Source organism: Leopardus geoffroyi, chromosome D4, assembly GCF_018350155.1.
Source record: "Leopardus geoffroyi isolate Oge1 chromosome D4, O.geoffroyi_Oge1_pat1.0, whole genome shotgun sequence".
Lineage (NCBI taxonomy): Eukaryota > Metazoa > Chordata > Mammalia > Carnivora > Felidae > Leopardus > Leopardus geoffroyi.
Genome location: NC_059342.1, coordinates 70,493,107 through 70,517,187, shown reverse-complemented (window position 1 = coordinate 70,517,187; position 24,081 = coordinate 70,493,107). Strand labels below are relative to the sequence as shown.

General features: G+C 41.9%; 1 protein-coding gene across 8 annotated transcripts in view; it reads right to left on the bottom strand.

Annotated features, from left to right (window-relative positions):
* The window catches only part of PALM2AKAP2 (PALM2 and AKAP2 fusion), a 454,391-nt gene extending 453,059 nt beyond the window's left edge, over nucleotides 1-1,332 (bottom strand). For 4 of the 8 annotated variants that reach the window (XM_045469857.1, XM_045469855.1, XM_045469856.1 and 1 more), the window contains exon 1: nucleotides 851-1,332. In XM_045469857.1, the coding sequence (XP_045325813.1) occupies nucleotides 851-1,317 (467 nt within the window). In that variant the 5' untranslated portion in view covers nucleotides 1,318-1,332. The remainder of the gene's footprint in view (nucleotides 1-850) is intronic. The other 4 variants (XM_045469861.1, XM_045469858.1, XM_045469863.1 and 1 more) reach the window with 2 other exon arrangements.
* Between the last annotated feature and the right edge of the window lie 22,749 nt (nucleotides 1,333-24,081).

The following is a 24,081-nucleotide window of genomic DNA, read 5'->3' as shown; positions in this document are numbered from 1 at the left end:
CTGACCAAGTGAGCAGTATCTAATAGCTGGCTCCAGAATTCACCCTTTCTTGGAGCCTGTCGCTCGTCAAAGTGGCCCTGCTGCGGCAGGAGCCTGAGAGAGTGACCAAAAGGTAACGCCGGGATGCAAAGGCTGAGGGGAGAGAAACCCCAGTTCGAACCCAAGACCGAAGCCCTTTATTGTGTCTTTTCTGGTTAACGCCCCTCCTGCCTCCCTGCCCTCTCTTCCCCACCCCTCCCATGCTGTGCCCACGGTGCCAAACGTTGTAAGTCAACCCCCCGGCTGCTGCTCCTACCTTTCTGTCTCTTTTCTCAATTACCCCAGGAACAAATCAATAATTTTGGGTCGTCTGCTGGTTTCTAGTAGCCAGGGCATTGCAGCTCTGTCTCATATTACCCACTAACTCATCATCCTTCCATTACACAATTCACACCGAACCACATTTGCTTCCGATCCGCAGTGACACCCCCCCCCCCTTTTTTAACTGCAGTCCAATAATGCTGACATGGTTAGGAATCGGAAGTAATGGCTATTCTCAGCCAACTCCCTGAGAATCGGAAGCTTGGGGCAGGGATGGGGAACCCTAGGACATGCTTCCCTCCTTAGCAGCAGCGTCCCCTCCGGAGGCCCTGCTGGCCAAGAGGCAGCCGCACAAAACCACTCATCCCGGGGCTCCTGCCCCTTGGCTCCAGCCCCTGCCACTGCTGCTATAGAAACACCAGGCGTACACACTGGGCTGAAATTAAACACCCATCCGGGACTGGGACCCGAGCCCGCATCTGCCTGCTGCCGCGGTCGCCATGGCAACATGCCGAGAGGAGGGCAGCGAGCCGCGCGCGGGGATACTCACTCCATCGCGGGGCTCCGGGCGGCCGGGCGCGCTGCTGCGGGGCTCACCGGCGCTGCTCGCCTCTGCCGGAGCCGGGCGCTCTGGCCGCGCAGCGCGCGAGGTGGAGCCGCAAGCTTCTCCCCTCCCCGCCCGCACCCCCTCCCCCCCCCTTGAGGGTTGAAAGTGAACGCTCCGGCTCTCTCAGCTCCCAGCCTGCGAATAAAACGGGAAGCAATTGGATAATGTTGTTCGCTGGGCGCTAGACAAGCCACTCCACTTAAATGTTTCGGGAGGGAGCGCTCTGGCAGCTGCGCGCCGGGCGGTGTGGCCACCAGCGCGCAGTGCTCGGGCGCCCGAGGCGCCAGGTGCGCCCGCGGTTCCCCTGGGACGGGCGGCGCTGCACGGAGATGCGGGGGACGAGTGGGAGGGCAGAGGGGCGGCTGCGGCGGTGACACAGCCCAGAGGGTTCGAGGAAACGATTGAGTCATCGGCAAGGTTGCAGCTCTTGCAGATTTGAAGTTGCAAAAGAAAGAAGCGTCTAGCAAATAACAAGTACTGCCCCCAGTGGGTCGGACATGGGTTCGGAAACGCCATTGTGCCAGCCCAGCGGGCAAACGTCTGAGTTTCCCAAGGAAAACTCCAGCTGCGTTGCGGCGCCTCAATGCGGTGTTTGAACCCTTTGGCGACCCCACGCCCTTCTTACCCCTCCATATTCTGCGTATTCCTGCCCACTAGAAAGATATTGTCCAGTGTCACTTTCCTTAGCTCCTTCTTTGAAAACAATAGATACATTGAACGTGGTTTCTCAAATCACCACAGCCCCACCCCAGAGTTATAAGCCTCCCTGGGGCATATATGCCCTCCCTGTAACCCCTCAGAGAATTGCCTACTCCTAATGGTTTCCCAGGTGGGGACCTGGCTCCCACTCAGGTGCCCTGCACCTGCTGCAATAAAGAATGGATGGGACAAGCTTTAGGCTTTCATTGTGTGGTTCTGCCCAGTCTCTCTGCCAGTCCGTGTCTGCCAGGTGCTAAGGATGCAGCCCTATCCATAGTCATCACAGTCCCTGCCCTAGTGGAGCTCCCCCGGTAAAGCAGAAAGACAAAGCACAGAGAGAGAGAAGTCAACATCAACAGAGATCGAAAATATTGCTATAAAAATAAGTAATAAGATATCAAGATGAATGTTTGAAAATTAAGTTATGATGATGATTGCACAAATTTGTGAGTATACTAAAAAGCACTGAATTGTACATTCTGGCTGAATTTTATGGCATATGAATTATACCTTAATAATGCAGTTTTGTAATACACACACACACACACACACACACACACACACACACACTCCAATGGAGAGTAAGAGAGAAGTAGACCCGCTAAGTTAAGGCCTCAGGAAAGGAGCCCTGAAGAGACTGGCCCAAAAGGGGAGGGGGCTCCAAAATGCAGCCCCATCTATAACCCTTAGATGTTATAAGCTCTACACAAGCAAGGGGCTGGAAGGAGACAGGTACAAAATGTGCAGAGGGGAATGCATTGCTTCTCCTTTCCTTCTGGAAAGTGAGCCACAAAGTCAAGCCCAGTGACAATTCACAGGGCTTTTGGTGGAAATAGATTCTGGGTCATTTACAGGTTTCCATTCACAGAGAATGGTGTATGAATTTGAAGATCACAAAACCCTCCCTCAACCTATGTCCCTCTCCAGGTACCATCCCACCCACCTTTTACTGGTCCCCTTCATAGCCAAGCTTCTTTTTTTTTTTTTTAATTTTTTTTTCAACGTTTATTTATTTTTGGGACAGAGAGAGACAGAGCATGAACAGGGGAGGGGCAGAGAGAGAGGGAGACACAGAATCGGAAACAGGCTCCAGGCTCTGAGCCATCAGCCCAGAGCCCGACGCGGGGCTCGAACTCACGGACCGCGAGATCGTGACCTGGCTGAAGTCGGACGCTTAACCGACTGCGCCACCCAGGCGCCCCTAGCCAAGCTTCTTGAAAGCATTGCCTGCACTCACCACCTCTCCATCCTCAGATTTGTTCCCGGTAGTTATAGGATTAAGCTCAACCAGGAAAGAGATTCGTTTGACGTATCTTAAAAGTGCAGAGATGAGTAGTCCTGGACCAGGTTATCATCTCTCAAAGAGCTAAGAGACCCAGGCTTCTCCAAAATGTTCTTGTCATTTGTGGTCTCCCTTTCTTAAGTCATTTCATGGTCCAAGTTGGCTGCTCCAATGCCAGCCATCATGTCTGCTTTTCAACCAGCACAAAGGTAGAAGGAGCAAAGAAGAAAGGGCAATGGAAGCATGCCAGCTACCTCTTCTGGAAGGCTCCCAGAAGCTGCCTCAGGACGTTTTCACTTACATCTCCTTGGCCAGCGTTCACTCACATGGCCACATTCAGTTTCCAGGGAGACTGGGCAAAACAGTCTTCATTCTGCATAGTCATGAGTCTAAATTCAGGGCTCCATTCCCACAAAAGAAGAAAATGGGTATTGGGGGACAACCATCAGTCTTTTCTTACTCCTCAACCCTTAGCAATCTAGCTTCTGCCTCCCCCGTGCCACTGACACTGCTCCCCATAAAGTCACCGATGCCGAACACAACGGGCATGTCTCAGGCCTCTTCTTGTAGGATTTGTGAGCAGCGTCTGACATTTTGACAACCCCCTTTTGTATTTGTGTTTTGCTTTAGGTTGGTTTTATTGACACATGATTTATATAATGTAGAACTCATCCTTTTTAGGTACATGTCTAGCAGTTTGGATACATCATATGCTCAGGTGACCTCCACCATAATCAAGATAAGCAACATTACCATCACCCCCAAACAGTTCCTCTGAGTCCCTCGATGGTCAATCCCCTTCTCCCACCTCCAGCTCCTGGCAACCACTGACCTGATTTCTGTCTCCATGGTTTTGCTTTCCAGACTGTCATATAAACAGTCTGTAGACTTTTGTACTTGGCTTCTTTCACTTAGCAAATTCTTCTGAGAGTCACCAATGCTGTGTGTAGAGGCAGTTCCTTTTCATCGTTGAGTACATTGTACAGATGTACAATTTATTTATTCATTCACCCGTTGATGGATATTTAGATTGCTTCCTGTTTGTGGCAATTACTAATAAACTTCTATAAACATTGAAGTACAGGGCTTTGTATGAACATATGCTTTCACTTCTTTTGGGTAAATGCCTAGAGTCACTTCTTCCATCTTGAAATACTGTCCAATCTATGATGCCACACTGCCACAGCTCTAGCTACCCTTTCTCTCGTACTTGTCTTTTAAATGTTACTTTTCTTCAGGGTCTGGTCTAAACTCTCTTCCCTTCTGACCATACATACCCTCCCTGAGCAATTTTATCTACTTCCAAGGCTTTCCTTAGCCATTGTTATGGTGCTCACTTCTGAAACTGAATCTCCAGCCCATCCATCACTCTTCTAAACTTCAAAACAGAATATCCAAAGGCCATTTTAACATCTTCACAAACACCACAAACCCAATATGTCCAAAAAGCACTTAGCATTTTCACCTGTAAATCTCCTCCTGATAACCTGCCTGCCTGTCCTAAAAACAGGGAAGGAGATGTCCACACAGAAATCTGGGCACCCTGTTTGATTCCTCACCATCCTGACCTCCCACATCTAGTCATCAAGACTTATCTAGGCTACCTCCTAGAGAATCACAGAGCCCACTCACTTCTGTCTATCCTTACTGCTGCTGCTAAAACAGCCTCCCTTTTGGCCTCCTTGCCTCTAGTCACATCTGAATGAGTTCCAACTCATTCAACTGTACTCTATCTTGCAAAGACACAAGATCTAATTATATCATCTCCTTGCCTAATACCTTTCAATGGGCATCTCTTACCTTTAAGATAAAAGTTAGATTGCATTGCAGGTGTGCCCTAAGTTTTTTGAAGTTAGTACATTGACTATTATAATATTCAAATTCAGTAGAAAAATAAGAATTAATTCATCTTGTAGGGCTGGCTTATACCTTATTAAGAGTCACAAATCACAAATATATCATCTGCTACATTTAACTATAGGAAAAAAATAACAGACTTTAGAGCCAAACAGATTTGGGTTAAAATTCCAGGTTGGTCATTTATTAGCTTTGTGATTGGGACATATTTCTTAACCTAATTCATAGGTTTCTTCATCTAAAAATGAGGACAATAATGTCTATCTTTAAAGGTTGATTTGAAAATTAGATACATTTTGTACAAAATGCCTAACACAGTGCCCGGTACTTAGCAGATACTCAATTAACAGTAGTTATAATAAGCTATTTCATAACTATTATTGCCACCATGTCATTATTATTACATTGTAACTTTCCTCTGAAATCTCCAACATTGTAACAGCTATATCTTTATCTTCACAGCATCCCTTTGAAGAAGTGAAACCGATACAGATATAGACACTATGAAGATCAGCTTGTTTATTCTCTTTGATGAAATAAGAATGTTACACTGGATGATATACTAATTATTCATTGAAATGATATAGATATATCGATAATATAACATAGTAAAGTAGCATACGAAGTAGCAGGATATGGCTATGTGTATTTATCCATACATATTCTCTAATAGCTTATTCATTTAAGTTGAGCTCACTAGATACTATTAGTACTCCAAATACACATTAACACCTCTCTAAGTTGGAAGTCAATAACTTAAACAACTGTACCCACCTGAAATTTAGTCTAGAACCAGGAAATAAAAGTGATATCATAAAGTGCAGGCTATAAGCAATTATTCTTAATCTCTTTAGGGTCATAAACTCCATAGATGAAAACTATGGACACTTATGCCAAGAAAAACATACAGGGGCAAAAACCCACATTGTTCTTATAATATCAGTAGGAGCACAGATCCTCTGAAGCCCACCCATTGTCCATGGACTTCCGGCTAAGTTGTACTTGTCTGGAGTTTGCACCTTGCTTGCATGTACGTTGTTTTATTTTTATCCTGCAATTGTCTTCTAGGACAGTTATTATTACTGTCGTTTTGTAGATGAAGAAACTGAAGCTTAGAGTAGTTAAATACTTACTCAGGCTATATGTCAACAAGAGTCAAGTTTATAAACAAAACCAAAGTCTTCAACCTCCTGGTCTAAAAGGAGAATAAGCTAGCTTTGAGAGAAAACGCAACATAATTTCCATATAGGCATAATGCATAAGCTTTAGAACTGTTTAAACTAAGGACCATGGATGGGCTTTGGGGACCTGCCTCAGACCACACACAGAATCCGGTCTGGAGTGGTGTATGAAGTATAGAGAATAGGCCCGTGCCTTTCACTGTGTTACCTCAGTGTTCTCTGATTCAGACCAAACAAAACTCTGGACGTGACTACTTTGGATGTAAATCTTAGTATGTTTGGTTAAATGGTGTCTGGTTCACTAATATTAGAAACAGACAACTAGAAGAGGTTGGAGAGAATCTGGAAAAGTGTGACCTTGGGCAGTAACAGCTAAAAAGTGAGGAAGAAAAGTATGAAAATGGGCCCAGTAAAACAAAACAAAACACAGAGGAATCATTCAACCTAAGAACGAACGGTCCTATACATCAAAGTAGCTCCTGAGAACATCACAGGATAATCATGCTCGGCACCTGTGTTTAAGGCTAAACAGGTTTTCAAATGTTCCCACTTACGTTAGGTTGTCATTGTCTCTACCTCAGCTAGGCTAAAACGCAGTTGTTTGGAAAGTGTATTGGTGTTCATGTTCAGTCCCATTTCTCAACAACATTTGGTTAATGGAGATATTACTATCTAATATAATTCTAAGTGTCTAACTGGAGAGGAAGGGAATAAAAGCAGACACAGTTACCTTGTTAAGCTCAAGGCACCGTTCAAAGACATTAACAAACCCAAAGCAAATCATTAGATTGATCATTAAAATATAAAAACAGACGGTTTTCTCACTTACCTGGCATTACTGGGTTCCAACTCTACTCCTAGGAGTAATATGTCCTGTGCAGCTTTATGTAGTTTTTACATTTTATAACATACCACTTTACCTTTTTACTTCCATGTAAATAATGTTACTATGAGAGATATGTGGGAAAGAAACATCTCTAACAGAAACTGGGTATTTGTTCATCTAGAGCTGTGCATGGGGGAGGGGGGGTTGGCGGGAGTATAATTAAACAATTTACTGAGTTTCATTAATCTATAGATTTCCCACTTGACTTATGGAGCTGGAGTTAATATGGAGGCACTATTGGACTTCATGCCTCACTCTTATTCCACCATTAATAAGTCCTCTCTAAAAATATGTCACTTCAGGGGCGCCTGGGTGGCGCAGCCGGTTAAGCGTCCGACTTCAGCCAGGTCACAATCTCGCGGTCCGTGAGTTCGAGCCCCGTGTCAGGCTCTGGGCTGATGACCCAGAGCCTGGAGCCTGTTTCCGATTCTGTGTCTCCCTCTCTCTCTGCCCCTCCCCCGTTCATGCTCTGTCTCTCTCTGTCCCAAAAATAAATAAACGTTGAAAAAAAAATTAAAAAGAAAATATGTCACCTCAAATGGCTTCTTGTAATTCTGACACTGCATAAAATTAGCCCCTAGATTGTGACAGGAAGGATATTGGCAAAATGCAAGGAGTTCTTTTCTTTGGTTAAACACAGGCAAAGTTTCTCTCTCTTCTTCAGAGTCTTTCTATTGACTTCTCTATATACGTATGAGTATGCTCCCACAAGACACTAATAGCATTGACTTCTGACTCATGGATGATTCTTGGAATCACAGTCTACTGGCAATGGGAAGGATTCTGGGGTTACCTAGTCCATTAGCCAACACAAACTTCTACAACTGACCTGGGATCATCCTCCTTGTTGAAACACATTTATTGTGTTCTTTTAGTTCCAAAAGCTGAAAAGGCCTATTTGTTTTTTGTTTTTAGAATCCTCTCACCCACCCACAAAATGACGTATGTGTTCAGAACAGCCCATGATTATGTATGTACAGATGTAGCAAGAACATTTATTTCACCACTGCCAAGTCTGACCTATGATGGAAGATGAACAATGACCTCTCAGAGATTACGCCAGTGACACCATGGACTCATCAAGGGGACTTTGCCAGGAAAAGCTGCCCCTTTACCACACATTGGAGAGAAACCAGTTCAATGTCACCCAGCTACACTGCATATTGGTTAAGCTGGGAGCCAGAAGACCTTGGTGATGTTTGATATAAGGCCATTAGTACTTAATTTAGTATAATCTTATCAGCTGTATCATTCATGGTACTGAATGAAGCTGGAAAAGCTATTTGGTTAAGGTTGGCTTTTTATATGTATTCATTAAATACTTTCATCTCCTGACATAAATATTAAGTGTCAATATTAAAAGTACCTACTACCTAAGATGAGCCTCAAGATTTTTTTGGAACCTGTTTTGAGGAGGATCATTAGAGAGCTGAAAAACATTTTTCCCTTATGAGAATTGGAAACTTGGTTTTATTCTTGAGCTAGAATATTCTTCTGCTCTAGGAAGAAGTAATGTAACATTGTGCTTATGCAAATGCAATTAAGTACCTATTAGAATGTAAGCCCTATGGGACAGAGATTTCTTTTTCTATTTCGTTCACTTGTATGTCCCCTAGAACAATGCCTAGCACATACTAGGCTCTGCATATTTATGCTGTTGAACAAAATCATGAAAAAGATCATCTTATGAGAGACCCCAAGGAATTGTACTTTCTTGGATGTACCTTTTATCAAATTCAAGTCTTTCTCATAGAAATGTTCCTTTCTCTGGGGTGCCTGGGTGGCTCAGTCAGTTAAGCAACCGACTTTGGCCCAGGTCATGAGCCTGCTTCTGATTCTGGGTCTCCCTCTCTGACCCTCCCCCACTCATGTGCTCGCTCTCTCTCTCTCTCTCTCTCTCTCTCTCAAAAATAAATAAGCATTAAAAACAAACACTCCTCTAAGTATACATTGACTGCCCTGTATAATATTGTTTGTTCATGTGCGTATGTTGCTCTCTCAGGGATCAGGAACATGACCTAAACACACAAACATACACACATACACACACGTACGTGCATACACACACACACACACACACACACACACACACACACACACACACACAAAGATAGGCAAGAAAGTGTGCAGATCTGCTTCTTTTTGGTGCTGCAGAAAATTCTGAAAAGGAACTATATAATTCTGAGACAGTACAACTTGGTCTCGATTGTCAATGTTTCATCTATTGTTATTAGTATTAATACTCAATTGGTATTGGCATTTGGAATTAATAATAAACCTAGACCTTGGGACTATGTGTGGGACCCAGTATTGTGTTTAATGCCACTCAGGGGTAGGAAAAAAAATCACGCGCCAGTAGGTAGGGCAGGGTTTCCAGTGAAGGAAGTATATAGTCCCATTCTCATCATCCTGGGACTGGGTCAACCTTGGGATAGGACATCTGAGAGGGGTGCAGAGAGGGGTGTTAGCAAGTGGTTAAAGGAAAGATGGCATCAGTTACTGTGGTAGGAACTGGGACCACAATGGTGCTTGAGACATGGTGTCTGCTCCTAGGGATTTTACGGTTTAGTGGAAAAAAGACATGTATCTAATCAAAATTGATATATATAACGTCATGAGTGGGCTCACAAACGTGAAGATGAGTAGGGAAATAGGAGAAGCTTGCTGGAGGAGTTTGATGCCTAAGCTATGTCTTTAAGGATGAATAACATTTAACCAGCAGTGTATGTATATGTGTGTGTACATGTCTGTGTGTGTCTCTGTGTTTTCAAGGAGGAAAAAAGTGAAAAGACTTTCCAGAAGAAACCAGAAAAATAAAATACAAAGAAACAAGACTCAGCAGGGTGAGGTCTACATATTTCTGGCATTTGCTGGAGTGTGAGGCAAAGAGAACGACCACAGTAGAGTATACCTCAACTCCAGAGGCACTATTTACATACAATCCAGCGTAATGGTGCCCACTGGAGTTAAGCAATGCAGTGGTCCTGAAGGAAGTGGGTAAAGGGGAGAGTAAAGAAGGTCACTAGAGGGTTTTGACTTCAGAAGCTGAACTAAGAGACAGGATGACACTGACAAACACCCTTCCTTACTTCCAAATCACAGCAGAACATCAAGGTTAGAGACATTCATGGTCTGTCTTAATTTATAACTATTTCCTTAAAATTTTGGGGATGCATGCAGAACAAAGAGAATCATGTTTCATGATTGATGCAGCTGATTTCATCTACAATCAAACTTGGTGCTTACCACATTTCAAATAGTTTAGGATTCCTCCCCTCTGAGATATGCAGACGATATATTGTGATGTGGAGGAAGGTGTTACCTGGAAGTTGGGCATCATGATACCTCAACCTTATGCCTTATGTCTTTGCTTCCATGTCATGTTGGCAAGTCACTAGCATTCCGTGACAGCATGGCGGATGGATTTTAGGGTGGACAAGGCCAGAGGATAGAAAGCTAGTTTAAAATCTGCTGCAATCGTTTAGACGAGACAGTAAGTACTTAAATTAGGGCGATCAGAGTTGACATGGAAAGGAAAGAGGGTCAAGAAATATGCCAGGGCTCAGAAATGTGTGGGTAAGAGAAAGGCATCATACCTGATTCTCACAGCTCAGATGATTCACGGAAGGTGATAAGACTAACTGAGCCAGAGATTTCAAGAGGAGCCTGCAGGGACCGCCAGAGAATTCTGACCTCAGCACACGAGCAGCTAATCATCATTTTCATTTCCCTCTGCACCGAGACCACCCTGTATTTTGTCGTATGGCCTGTGAAACACACTGAGCTGCCCACAGTAGGGCTGTGCAGAGAAATCAGGAGAGGAGGAGCAACATTTGAGGAAAATAGAATTAATTTTTCTACAACATACTGTTTCAGAGAGCTACGAAACTATAGTATCAGAGGGCTCAGGGAAAATAAGTGAAGTAACCAATGATTCAAATGTTGTATTATTTGGTTACGTGTCAATCTAAAGAACTAGGTAAGTGACTCCCAATAAGAAATTTTCAGGCAGCAAACTTTCCATCATTAAAAAGTTCAGTAAATGAGGCCAGGCTTCCTCCTAGCTACCAGTTGCCACTTCTCCCCATTAAACCTCCATTCTCAGATAAAAGTTTTAAATCTCTTCCTTTGAACCAAGTAAACCATACCAACCATTCCCTCCCATTACCTTTGTCAGTTACTCACATTCATTGACACCCCCAGAATTCGTCTGTCGGCCAGATACCATCATCATATCACTGGCTTAAATGCTTGTATGAATGTCTTATGCAAACCTTTTCTTCATAGTTTCTTGACCTTCTCAACCCAGCAACTTAACTTCCATTCTGTTCAAGCCAACTACACCCATCAGATTTCACACTGAAATGCCAAATATGAACATGACCTATTTTTAAAGGAAAGATGAGTCTTATTTTACTTTCTCAGATTTCTAGAATCCATGTTTTTCCATATCCACTTTTCTTCCTTCTACTCCTACAAACTTATTGCAACATGAAAATAGCAGGGGGTGGGGGGGGGGTGGTTCCCGTGGGCTGAGGTCCAAATCTTGGGAATGAGATAGTACAGCGGCATCTCCATACTGTTCTTGGTTCTCTTTCACAGGGGTGTAGGTTTGGGGAACAGAAGCTGAAAGAAGGTATGAGGCAAAAGCAGGTTCTCTCCTTGCCTCCCAGAGCTAATATTCTTGGTCTTGGAATGCTCAGAGTGCTTAGAGAAAATGTAAGTATACCCTGGTCTCTTTCCAGGGAGGGAGAGTGAATGTTCCCTCCCACATCTCCAATGCATACCCAATGAGGCTGACACAAATGCAGACTTGGACAGGAAATCTGAATCAGTGAGAAGGTCCAAGTCAGGATCAGGCTAAGGTTGTGAGTGTCTAGTTCAACATATTGAAAGAGGATAATTTTGTCTGTAGAGACAAGTCTATCTCCCTACTGCTTTCCTATCCTCTCTGTACCATTGTCTCTGAACTTATTCCCACCTAACGAAGACGTTAGCCAAGCATAGCTTTAGGTGAGCTTTGCAAACTCAGCATACAGAGACGAGGCAGGTATTTTACGTGATAAAGTGGGCTGGGTAGAAAGATAATAGAGAACTGTGGGGACTCTGACAAATCTATATACCATCTAGAGGTAATAACCTCTACTCAGCCCCAGCCAACTACCCCCATGTAGAAATATAGGTCTGGTATGTCCAGAGTTTCTGAATTTTCTGAAGGAAAAACAAACTTACTTGTACAAAATCTCCCCCAAGAAAATGGTAACTACCAAAAATTTCTAAACCCTGTGGATTGAGGACCATGTTGGCCCTTTACAAACTCTGTTTTAAGGGATCAGCAGTGACAGGTTTGAATTTCGCCAACTACATGGATGTCTCAGAGTTTCCTCACAGAGTCACACAATTTACTGCATGGCTATTTAATGATGGAGTGGGGTTGGGGAGTGCTCCGGACTTTTTAAAAGAATGTTGGTTGTTAGGTATAGAGAGAGGTCAGGGCACATACGAGTTTTCTTAGGGAAGTTATGTGTTTCAGGACAAGTCAGAACAAGCCATTTAATGGGCCTGTAAGCAGATGAGTGACAGGAGGGGAGCAGGGGTACAGAACACAGAGGTGCAGTAGTCCCTGAAGCTTCTCCTCCTGGAGATGACTATGCTCAACATCCAGTCAACAGAGATGTTGACCACAGGTGTCATGTACAAGATGGTGACCCAAAGCACAGTTGTCCCACTATCAGACCCTCTGCAGAGCATGGCCTTTCTGCCACCCGAGCTGTCCTAGAAGGCTCCCAAACTTACTCCCCCACCCTCTGGACCCCCTGCCTTGACCGATGGTTCATTTTAACACTACAGATAACTCTTCGCCTGGGCAAGCTCTTTAGTTTGAGTTGGGTTTTTGTTTGTTTGTTTGTTTTTGTTTGTTTGTTTTTTAAGAGACAGGAAGTATGAGTGTGGGAAAGGAGCAGAGGGAGAGAGAGAGAATCCCAAGCAGGCTCCACTTTGAAACCAGATACAGGGCTTGATCCCATGACCCTGGGACCATGACCTGAGCTGAAATCAAAAAGTCGGACACTCAACCAAGTGAGTCACCCAGGTGCCCCTTTTTAACTTGAGCTCTTTAGCAGCTTACAAAGATGAACTTGAGCTGTGTTTGTCTCCAACAATACAAATAACTTCTTCCCTTTTATTTTTCCATATTCATAAGCATCATTTGCACAACACTTCAAAACCAAAACATTAGGAAGTGTTTGAGAAGTTTAAACAAAAATAGTAAGGCCAGGAGAGGCTGGCTGTAAAGAATGAAACTGATCTCAAGAACCCCAGGCCCTCAGCCTTGCAATCCTCCAGTGGAGATTCATATTTTCATGGAGGGCACTTAAGGACCAAAACTATTTTCAAGCTCCCTTCATCCTCAGGTGAACCTCTGAATTTCAGACTAGACACTGTGACTGGTTTTGAGAAACATATTAGGGTACCAGTTAGTCTTTGAAATAATACCAATTTTTAAAATGCATATTAAACTTTAAGGATAAAGTTGCAGATTGACCAGACCAAATATAACATTGTACAAATTGTAGGATTCTCCCATCCAAATAAAATGCTACCAGCCAAGGTTTTTTAGAATAGCTCTGGGCTTTGACTTTCTTTGCTACAAGGCAAAAATATTCTAGAACATGTTTGGCTTCTATGAAGTGTGCCTTTCAATTTCCTTGTAAAAATCAAAGAGGCCTTTGCCCCGACTGGCACTGTAGGAGCCAGGTCAATAACCAAAGCAAGTGCAGACTGCCAAGTCTACAGAGGTGAGGGGAGGACACCAGACTCAGAGACAATCTGAGGTCAGAACTAGCAAATGTGAGGAGGGGCAAGGTGAGAATACCAAGAAACCCAAGAAAAATGTGCAATCTCACCAACGACTGGGCCAGAGTACAAGGAAGTAGTTTGCTACATAAAGAGTCAAGCAAATCCCCTGGGTCCTCCTGCAGCCATTCCATGCAGTAAGAGCACCGAGGAGTTTCGGGTGTGGAGTGTGGTGTTATTATTAGAGTTAAATATAAAGAGTAAGCTCTTCTGAAAGTCTAGACCATTTTGATTTTAACACATCATAGCCCATTCACTCTACCTTCACAGAATCCTGGAACCCATATGCACAATGGTTATTTGTTGGCTTATCGATCATTTGGGACATTTTGTTTGGCTTTAATTTAATAACTGAGATTTTCGGGGCGCCTGGGTGGCGCAGTCGGTTAAGCGTCCGACTTCAGCCAGGTCATGATCTCGCGGTCCATGAGTTCAAGCCCCGCGTCAGGCTCTGGGCTGATGGCTCAGAGCCTGGAGCCTGTTTCCGATTCTGTGTCTCCCTCTCTCTCTGCCCCTCCCCCGTTCATGCTCTGTCTCTCTCTGTCCCAAAAAAATAAATAAAAAACGTTGAAAAAAAAATTTTTTTTTTAAAATAAAAAAAAAAAAAAAAAAATAACTGAGATTTTCTTCAACTCCTGAAGTGCCTCTAAGAAGTCATTACCTTTTGGGGGCACCTGGGTGACTCAGTCGGTTAAGTGTTCGATTCTTGATTTCAGGTCAGGTCATGATCTCACAGCTCTTGAGTTCAAGCCCCATATCAGGCTCCAAGCTGACAGCGCAGAACCTGCTTAGGATTCTCTCTCTCCCTCTCTCTTTCTGCCCCTCCCCCTCTCACTCTCTCTGTCGCTCTCAAAAATAAATAAACTTTAAAAAAAAAGAAGTAATTAACTTTTTTACTTTTATTTTTATACCATGCCAAATCACAACCAACCCTGAAGACATATCCACTGTCAGTAGAGATGTTAACTCTTGAACCTCCAGCAAGGTGACTTTCTGAAGAGAATAAGCCATAGGTGTGTGTGTGTGTGTGTGTGTGTGTGTGTGTATCATATAAACATCATATATATGTTATACTATATAGTATACGTATATGTTTTACTATATAGTATATCAGAACAAGGGATATCTTGGTTATTTTTAATATATGAGATATCATCCAACAATACCACATTAGAATTACCATCAGGGTTGAATAACAGTCAAGTCAAAGTAAGGATGGTCCCACAGATTGGAGACTTGTCAGGAAGAGCAAATAATAATAATAATAATAATAATAATAATAATAATAAAATGCATATGGGTACTGGGAGCCAGGTTTCTCAGTGTCTGAGAAAGGAGCAATAAATACACAAAGAGCAAAAATCAGAATGAATCCTGTAGTGTTGAACTAGAATTAGAGGTATTGGCATTAACTCATTGTTTTTAATACACAGATCGGTAGATACAGAAATATAGATACAAATGTGTACATGCATAATGTGTCTATGGAATGTACACACGCAAACATATACTCTCTGTAGTTCCATCCACAAAGAGAGGGCCTGGGAAAAAGGGCACCCCAATAAAAGTGAGGTGAGGACACCTTGTTCCCAGATCTGGGTTTCTGGATAATATTCTCCACTAAAGGCACCAAAGCCCCTTGGAGAAATTATCCATTTCAGAACTGGGACTAAAAAAGTACAAGATGAGCCTGAAACAACTCATGCCAGAAAGCAAAGAAGTACTTGAAGGATGAAGAACATATCAGAAAGAAACAGGAACCAACTTGCACTGATTTAGTCTCAAATCAGTGGACCAAGGAGGGGCAATAGAAATAATGATGGAAATAGACTATAAACAATCAAATAAAATAGAAATCCATGAGTCAACAGTAACAGAAGGAAGGGACAGAGGGACAGAGAGAGGAAAAAGAGAGAAAGAAGGCAGCTTAGTTGAATGACAAATGAACTCTTGAGAAGAGAATTTTGCAGTGGAAAAGCCTGGAAGACACCACCTTAACCAAGTGATCAAAGTGAACATCACCAGTAATGGGCCAAAGTGACCCCCTGTACCACCTGACACGATGCTTGAGAAGAACAAGCATCTCTTCTGTGACATTCTTGCCAAAGATGTTTCACCTGTGTTAGTCACAGTTAGTTAGAGGAAACGTCAGATAAATTCAAATTGAGGGACACTCTACAAAATAACTGACCTATCATCTTCAAAGGTGTCAAGGTCATGAAAGTCAAGGAAAGACTGAGGGAGTGCTCCAGACTAGAGGAGACAATACAGAGACATGACAGCTGAATGCAAGTCATGAACTAGGTCCTTTTCCTACAAAGGATATTTTTAGAAAGTCTGAATGTGGTCTGAGGATTGTACAGTAATAATATATTGAGGTTAATCCCCCAATTCCAATGGATGTATTGTGGTTTTATGGGAAAATGGCTTTGTTCATAGAAAATATTGTACATATCAGACAGAGTGATAGGGCACTGGGCTGGCAAATTACTCTCAAATGGCTTAGGAAATAAAAGGTCTTTGTAGTATTTCCAGATTCTCTGTGCATCTCTGATTGTTTCATCTGTAAAATGTATGACTACATATAAAATATAAACATGCACAATATATAAAGTTTTCCATCTTGATAAACTATAACAATTCCCTTGATAAACAGGTGAAACATCCATTATCTTGTATCTACATATTTATTTTTTAATATGTTATACCATATAATGTCAGCTTTTTCTATTTATGGCTACCTTTAACCAAAGCAACCAACTTTTTTCTCCAGATACAGAAAACCTGAAGCAGGAAAGCAAGAACTATCTACTTTTGTCTACTAGTAACATGATATCTCTTTCTATAAAGAAATTACCTTTTAAAATTTAATTTAGTTGAATACATGCTTCTGTAATTTTATCATCTTAAATAAAGGGATATTTACCTAACCAGCTAAAACAATAGAAAGAATTTAGGAAATTTGAATTAATTAGGCTTTTCATGAAAAAAAATGTCCAAGACTGGCATAGAGGGAAGAGATAATGTTGTTTGCAAACAAATTTATTAAGTCACATTTTCAGAGGCAGTTTGATTATAAATATTAAAAGAGCTATTTTCTATGCCTACATATTATCATATGTTTAAACATCCAACATGTTTAAAACCAAATTTGGGGGGCACCTGGGTGGCTCAGTCGGTTAAGTGGCCTGTTCTTGATTGCAGCTCAGGTCATGATCTTGAGGTTTGTGAGCTCGAGCCCCAGGTCGGGCTCTGCACTGACAGGGCGGAGCCTGCTTGGGATTCTCTCTCTCTCTCTCTCTCTCTCTCTCTCTCTCTCTCTCTCTCTTTCTCCTCCCCACCCCCCCCCAAAATAAATAAATAAAACTTAAAAGAAAAAAGCAATACCAAGGGGAGCCTGGGTGGCTCAGTCAGTTAAGCATCCAACTTCGGTTCAGATCATGACCTCCTCGTTCATGAGTTCAAGCCCCACATCAGGCTCTCAGCTGTCAGCATGAAGTCCACTTCAGATCCTCTGTCTCCCTCTCTCTGTCCCTCCCCCACCTCAAACCCTCTCTCTCTCTCAAAAATAAACATTTTTAAAAAATTATTAAAAAAGAAAAAAAACACTAAATTTTCCCATTTGATTTTCAAACCTAGTAACCAAGGCTCTTAATGAAACTTACAGCTAAACCTTTCTCTGAGCTACAGCTTTAGCAAGAAAAACTTATTACATTCAACTTATTTAAATCATACTTATAAATTTTAATTTCTCTTACTTTACATTTATATAAGCACTTAATGTTTTGAAATTATAAAAGCTAGCTGGAAAAGGTACTTGCCCCATTAGATTTTAGGAGCCCTTATTACCAACTTACTGACTCTCTCCATAGGTAGACAGAATACATCTATTTATTTGCTCAGAAATTAATTCATATTGGGGCACCTGGGTGGCTCAGTCGGTTAAGTGTCTGACTTCGGCTCAGGCCATGATCTCTCTGTTCATGGGTTTGAGCCCCACATCAGACTCTGTGCTGACAGCTCAGGGCCTGGAGCCTGCTTCAGATTCTGTGTCTCCCTCTCTCTCTGCCCCTCCCTTGCTCGTGCTCTGTCTCTCTCTCTCAAAAACAAACACTAAAAATGTCTTTAAGAAATTAACTCATATTTATAATATGATCAATTAAAGAATAAAGACACATCATTGATGACCATTTGTTCCTTCTGGGAACAATCAGTGTTGATAAATGTGTGTAATTTTGTGATTTTCCTTCTACATGTACCAAAATAGCCTCTTTTTATCTAGTGCCTTTTTTTCCACAATAGTGACAATCTTTCTTTGGCCTTATTTTATAAGTCCTGAAGAAAGTAATTCTGGAATTATTCATTCATTAAAAGAAATGAAATCTGACCACTGAATGCTAGGGATTCAGCTTCCTTTTAATTTCGGTGCAGCGATTTTAACTTTACAGATTTTGGCATGATTGGGTCCAGAATTAATGCACATGAAAAATGACCAGAGTTTTGAAAGAAGGAAAAGGGCTCTGTAAATGTCCATCGACAGATGACTAGATAAAGAAGATGTGGTATATATATACAATGGAGTATTACTCGGCAATCAAAAAGAATGAAATCGTGCCATTTGCAACTACATGGATGGAACTGAAGGGTATCATGCTAAATGAAATTAGTCGGTCAGAGAAAGACAAATATCATATGACTTCATTCATATGTGAAATTTAAGATACAAAACAGATGAACATAGGGAAGGGAAGCAAAAATAATATAAAAACAGGGATGGGGACAAAACATAAGAGACTCTTAAATATAGAGAACAAACTGAGGGTTGCTGGAGGAGTTGAGGGTGGGGGGTGGGCTAAATGGGCAAGGAGCATTAAGAAAGACACTTGTTGGGATGAGTAGTGGGTGTTATACGTAGGGGATGAATCACTGGATTCTACTCCTGAAATCATTATTGCACTATATGCTAACTAACTTGGATGTAAATTAAAAATAAAAAATAAAAGTGAAAGGAAGAAGGAAAGAAAGAAAGAAAGAAAAAAGAAAAGAAAAGAAAAGAAAAGAAAAGAAAAGAAAAGAAAAGAAAAGAAAAGAGAAGAGAAAAGGGCTCTGATCTTTGGAGTCAAAAGAGCCCAACTGATACAAACCAAACTACATAAACAGAAAGAAAAATACCCAAAACTCTTCAACCTTGCATTCTCTAGTGCCAGTCACAATCGGAATCCTCAGGCAAACATACAAAGGTCCTAGAAACCAGATTGCAGATTCCCTATCAGCTACCCCTTGACAGAAATTACTTAATGATCAGGCCATAAAATTAAAACCCAGACGGCACCATGGCTGCCACCAAAGTAGGGGCCACCGACCCTGTTCATGCAGAGCAAGAACCAGAAGCAGAAACAGATGTGACCAAGAATCAGATTTAGCATGTGAGAGCCAGAGAACACAACTGCCACACGGGACTTATTATAGGAGCCAAGACAATGAGCCAAGGGGACCCAAGGGGGTCCAGGTACAGACAAGATACAGACCAGGTGCACTTTCATCTACAGATTTCTGTGGTATGCCGTATCACAGTGGAGCCTCCAAAATAATGGTCAAAAACATACAGTACAATTATTAACATGTTATTTATTTGTACACAAAGGGAAATAATAATAGGCTGATTTCCTCTAAAAACAAACAAACAATCAAACAGGACTTAAATATGAGAAAGAGAAGCAGGGAAGGCAAAAAAAAAAAAAGTCATTTTGGAACACAAACTTTGATTTTCATACTTAGAGTGCAATGCTGATCAGCTGGCAGCCAGCAAAAAGGCCAGGCGGGGGAGTCTCCCCCCCGTGCAGCCAAATGGCTCATCAAAGGAAGCCATTTCAGCTGTTTGTTTATTCTCCAGAAGACCTGAGGAGTTTAACTTGGACTCTTACAGAACAGGCAGTCTCTACATCCTGCATCATGTCCTTCAGTGGACCCTCTGTCCACATGTCCAGCTCAACTTAGGCTGAGTCTGCACCATTTCCTTATTTGAATTATTCACTGATCATCAAAAAGGTAACTTAGGAGTAGCCAAGGCAATACAGATTTCAAATGAAATTGCAGAAATCAAAAATGCATCTCAATTGCTGTAGGTGTAGGAAGCCTTGATGGGGCTGCTTTTCCACAGACTTCCCACCCACTACCTCACCTTGTTCTCCACGGTTGGCAGTCTTGCCATCATCCTCTTATCTTTCTTCAAGATGTGCCTTTGCCAGTTACTGTTAAGGTGACCAACTTGTTCCTGCTTTCCTGAGGCTTTCTGGTTTGGGGCACCGAAAGTCCCATCTCCAAAGAAACCCCTCGGTCTCAGGCACAGTGGGACAGTTGGGCCCCCCCTCCAGTATTTTCCCTCTGGACTACCATAATTAAGTCCACGCTGCAAGGGTAAAAATATCCAGGAATGCTACACCTTGAAGAGGTTTCTGGATGCATTCTGCATTTCCCATCAAGTGTTTTCAATGATTCTCATACTGTGGTAAAATATACATAACATAAAATATACCACTTTAACCATTTTAAGTGTATAGTTCTGTGGCATTAAGTACATTCACATTACCGTGCAAGCATCCGTCTCCAGAATCTTTCCATCTTCCCCACAAAACTGCGCACCCATGAAATACTAACTCTCCAGTCTCTCCTCCCCCAGCCCCTGGCAACCACGTTCTACTTTCTGTCTCTATGAATTGACTGCTCTAAGTATTTGGTATAAGTTGAATCATATAATAGTTGTCCTTTTCTGTTTTCAAGAATTTATTAAAGCCTATATAAATTGAATTTTGCTGGTTTACAATTGTAATAGCTAAAATAACCAGCTGTTGACTGAGCATCACTAGCAGAACAGGATCAGTATGCAACTTTTTCTTGTTGGCCTTCCACCCACCTGAAAAATTCATTCAGTGAGTAAACGAATGGTACCCCACCCCCGCCTCAAAATTTGGGCAGGCCCCAGGACTTTTGCCAGTTGTTCTTAAGGAATAAACAGTTGGTCACTTTCAGTAGCAAGCAAAAATCGTAATTCCAAGACCAGGGTACACTTGAACTGTTACCAGAAATCCTGTCATCTTATCATTCATTCTGGGGGTGCTTTGTGGTTGGCAGAGCACCCTACAGGGCCTCTTGATGACAGTGATACCCTTTGTAGCACACACATACTGAGGAAAGAAGAAAGCAGATGATTGGTCATCGCAAATCTTTGGTAAATCTGATCTAACAAGACACTGAGCGGAGGCATCTGACAGGAAGTACATCGACCTTAATACTTGTATTGTTCTTCCTCTAATTTTAACACGCCCGGGACCTGGGACCCAAAAGCCAGAATTTCCCTGCACCTAATACACACTGTAATATTCTATTTTTTTTGATACAGAATATATTTAGGTTCACTGTTAACAAGAAGAATACTACAAAGATATAAAAAGTAAAAGTTAACAATTTCCCACACCAATCTAATTTTCAGTCCCGCAAAGACGGAAAGAAACAATATTAATAGGATGGAGTCTGCCTAAAAATATTTCATGACAATATTTCATAAAAATCAAAATTTTTCATCATAAAAATATTGCAAATATATACAGATAGATGTTATGTTATGTTATAGCATTCATCATCTTGTACATTGCTCTCTTTTTTCAGCACATCATATAGACTTCTCCCTTTGAGTGTTTGTAATTCCAAAACTTTGAGCACAAGAGAGAACACCAGCAGTGGGTACTCAGGGTGTGATTTAGAGACACAGATATAAAGGAGACATTGTTTGGTTTTCCAAAGCTGGCATTATTTGCCTAACTGTGAAAGGCTGCTGACTTTCATTCATAAAGCATAGGTGGTATGTTCTTGAATGAAAGAAAAGAGGAAATGAATGAATGCCCCTTAGATGGAGGAGGTAAAGGATCACATTAAGCAGCCAGTTGGTTTAATTTCAGCTTTTAGGCTTCCCTCAGCTAATAAGCATTGCAATCATTCCCCCTCTGGTCAAATATAATAAGTAGATTGTATTGTGTTTGTGATTATATATCCGAAATCAATGGAGGAGAAAACAGATAGTAAATTCATTCCTTGGATTTTTTTTCTTACAGTTTTATATGTGATCTATTTTGCAAAGGTCCTACTGCTTCTAAATTGTGTTTTGTAGACCTTCAGCATCATAATTGTGAGGAATGCTAAGTGCAAATGAAGATTCCTAGGCCATATTTAGACCTCCCAACCCCAAACAAAATATCTGTGGAAGGAGACAAATTATTTGCATCAAGAAAACTTTCCCCAGGTGATTCCAATGTACACTAACCTGTTTGAGAACTACTTTTAGGCCTTCTCACAGGTTCAGAAATTCACCTTCTTATCTTTTAAATAGATTTTAACCACCTTCTCTGGCTTCAGATTCCTGCCATTTCTCCTATCTCCTCCCCCTCTCTATCTGCTACCCATAAGTAGGTCATGAAAGGAGAAACCTTACATACTCTTGGGCATGACCCAGTGCAGGCAGGTCTAGATAGCACCTGGGTCCCCAGAAGAACATGAAGAAGATGAGGATTTGACTCAGCCTAAGAACTGCCCTTGGCTCTATGTTCAGACACAAGAAATATTAGTTCTCAGGGCACCTGGATGGTTCAGTCAGTTGAGCATCCAACTCTTGATTTCGGCTCAGGTCATGATCTCATGATTCATGAGATCAAACCCATGTCGGGCTCTGCACTGAAAACTCAGAGCCTGCTTGGGATTCTCTGCCTCCCTCTCTCTCCGCCTCCCCCTGCTTGTGTTTCTCTCTCTCTCTCTCTCTCTCTCTCTCTCTCTCTCTCTTTCTTCCTCTCTCTCTCTCTCTCTCTCTCTCTCTCTCTCTCTCTCAGAATAAATAAATAAACTTTAAAAATAGAAATATTAGGGTTTTTTTGAGAGACAGTGTGTATAAGGGAGGAGAGGGGCAGAGAGAAAGGGAGAGAGAGAGAGAGAGAGAAAGAATCTCAAGCAGGCTCCACATTCAGCAGGGAGCCTGATGCAGGGCTTAATCCCATAACCGTGAGATCATGACTCCAGCCAAAATCAAGAGTTGGATGCTCAATGGACTGAGCCACCCAGGCGCCCTAAGAAATATTAGTTTTGAGTCAGCTAAGACCCTAGGAGGCACTAGGGATAAAATACTTTCTATCTCTAGAAAGACCAGAGCAGTACATGCTAAGAAGTATATAGTTAAGAAGAAATGCAGTGAAGAGTGGGGAGAGCAAGGGCCAATAAGGACACTTGTCACTCTCAACACCAGCAGCCATGACCCTTCTTGAATGAGTAGATGCTACTGTGGAATGAGTGATTGGATTAATTAGTTCAGTACATTTTGGTCACCAAAAAGAGCAGCCACAACAATTTTCTAATTGCTGAGATTAATGGCCACTTGAAAAAGACATATAGGTGCTTTATATTTGCCATGAAAATGACAAATATAAATTTCAGAATTATAAATATAAGTTGCAGAACGTCATCTGCAACTTTCAGTAATGTCTACAAGGAAAACTGGTGGGAACAGATTCAATCAGTTTTAAGACTCCAGAGGATAAACATGGAAATGCTCTGTCATGAAGATTCCACTAGGAAAGAGCTCTGGAAATGTGTGGGAGTCTGATTCAGAACCTCACAAATGTGAAAGAGAAACAGTAAAACTGAGAAAAGCCAAGGCCAGAAGGCTGCCCTGCAGAGACAATACTGTCCATTAGCTAATTCTAGGCTATTCTGCCTAACCTCAAGGAATCTGAGCTCTTTCCAGATTCTAATTTGACCATACATTTCCTCTATGAGATTATGATAAAAGAGGGTATGAAATAAAACAGATTCTTTGGAGAGAATGGAAAACAATGTTCTATGGGAAAGTTGAGAAAATTAGCTGAAATATAAACGTTAATTCTGCCACTGGGACATGAAAGTTTCTACAAGCATATAATTTCCCTGCTGAATCTATCTATAAAAACTTTTAAAATCTGGAACATGCAGCACATTCCTTATAAGAAGATAATACTGTGATTCCTTCGATCAGGGGCCACATCCTTATGGTGGGCTGATTCCAAGATGGTTTCCAATGATCTCCACCTCAGGCTATTCAAACCTCCTCTGTAATCCCCTCTCTCTCTTGAGAATGGGATGGCCAATAGAGTACAGTGGAGGTGATGGGATGTCGCCTATATGATTATTATAATCTCTGTCTTGCTCATAGATTCTTGTTGCTTTTTCAGCTTGTAAACTTTGATGAGATAAGTGGCCATGTTGGAGAGGTCCACATGGCAAAAACACCCAGGGGACCCTCCAGCCAGCAGCTATGAGGAATATGAGGCATTCCGTCAAACAGGTCAAACAGTCCTTCAAGAACTGAACTTTGCCAACAAACTGAATGAAATTAGAA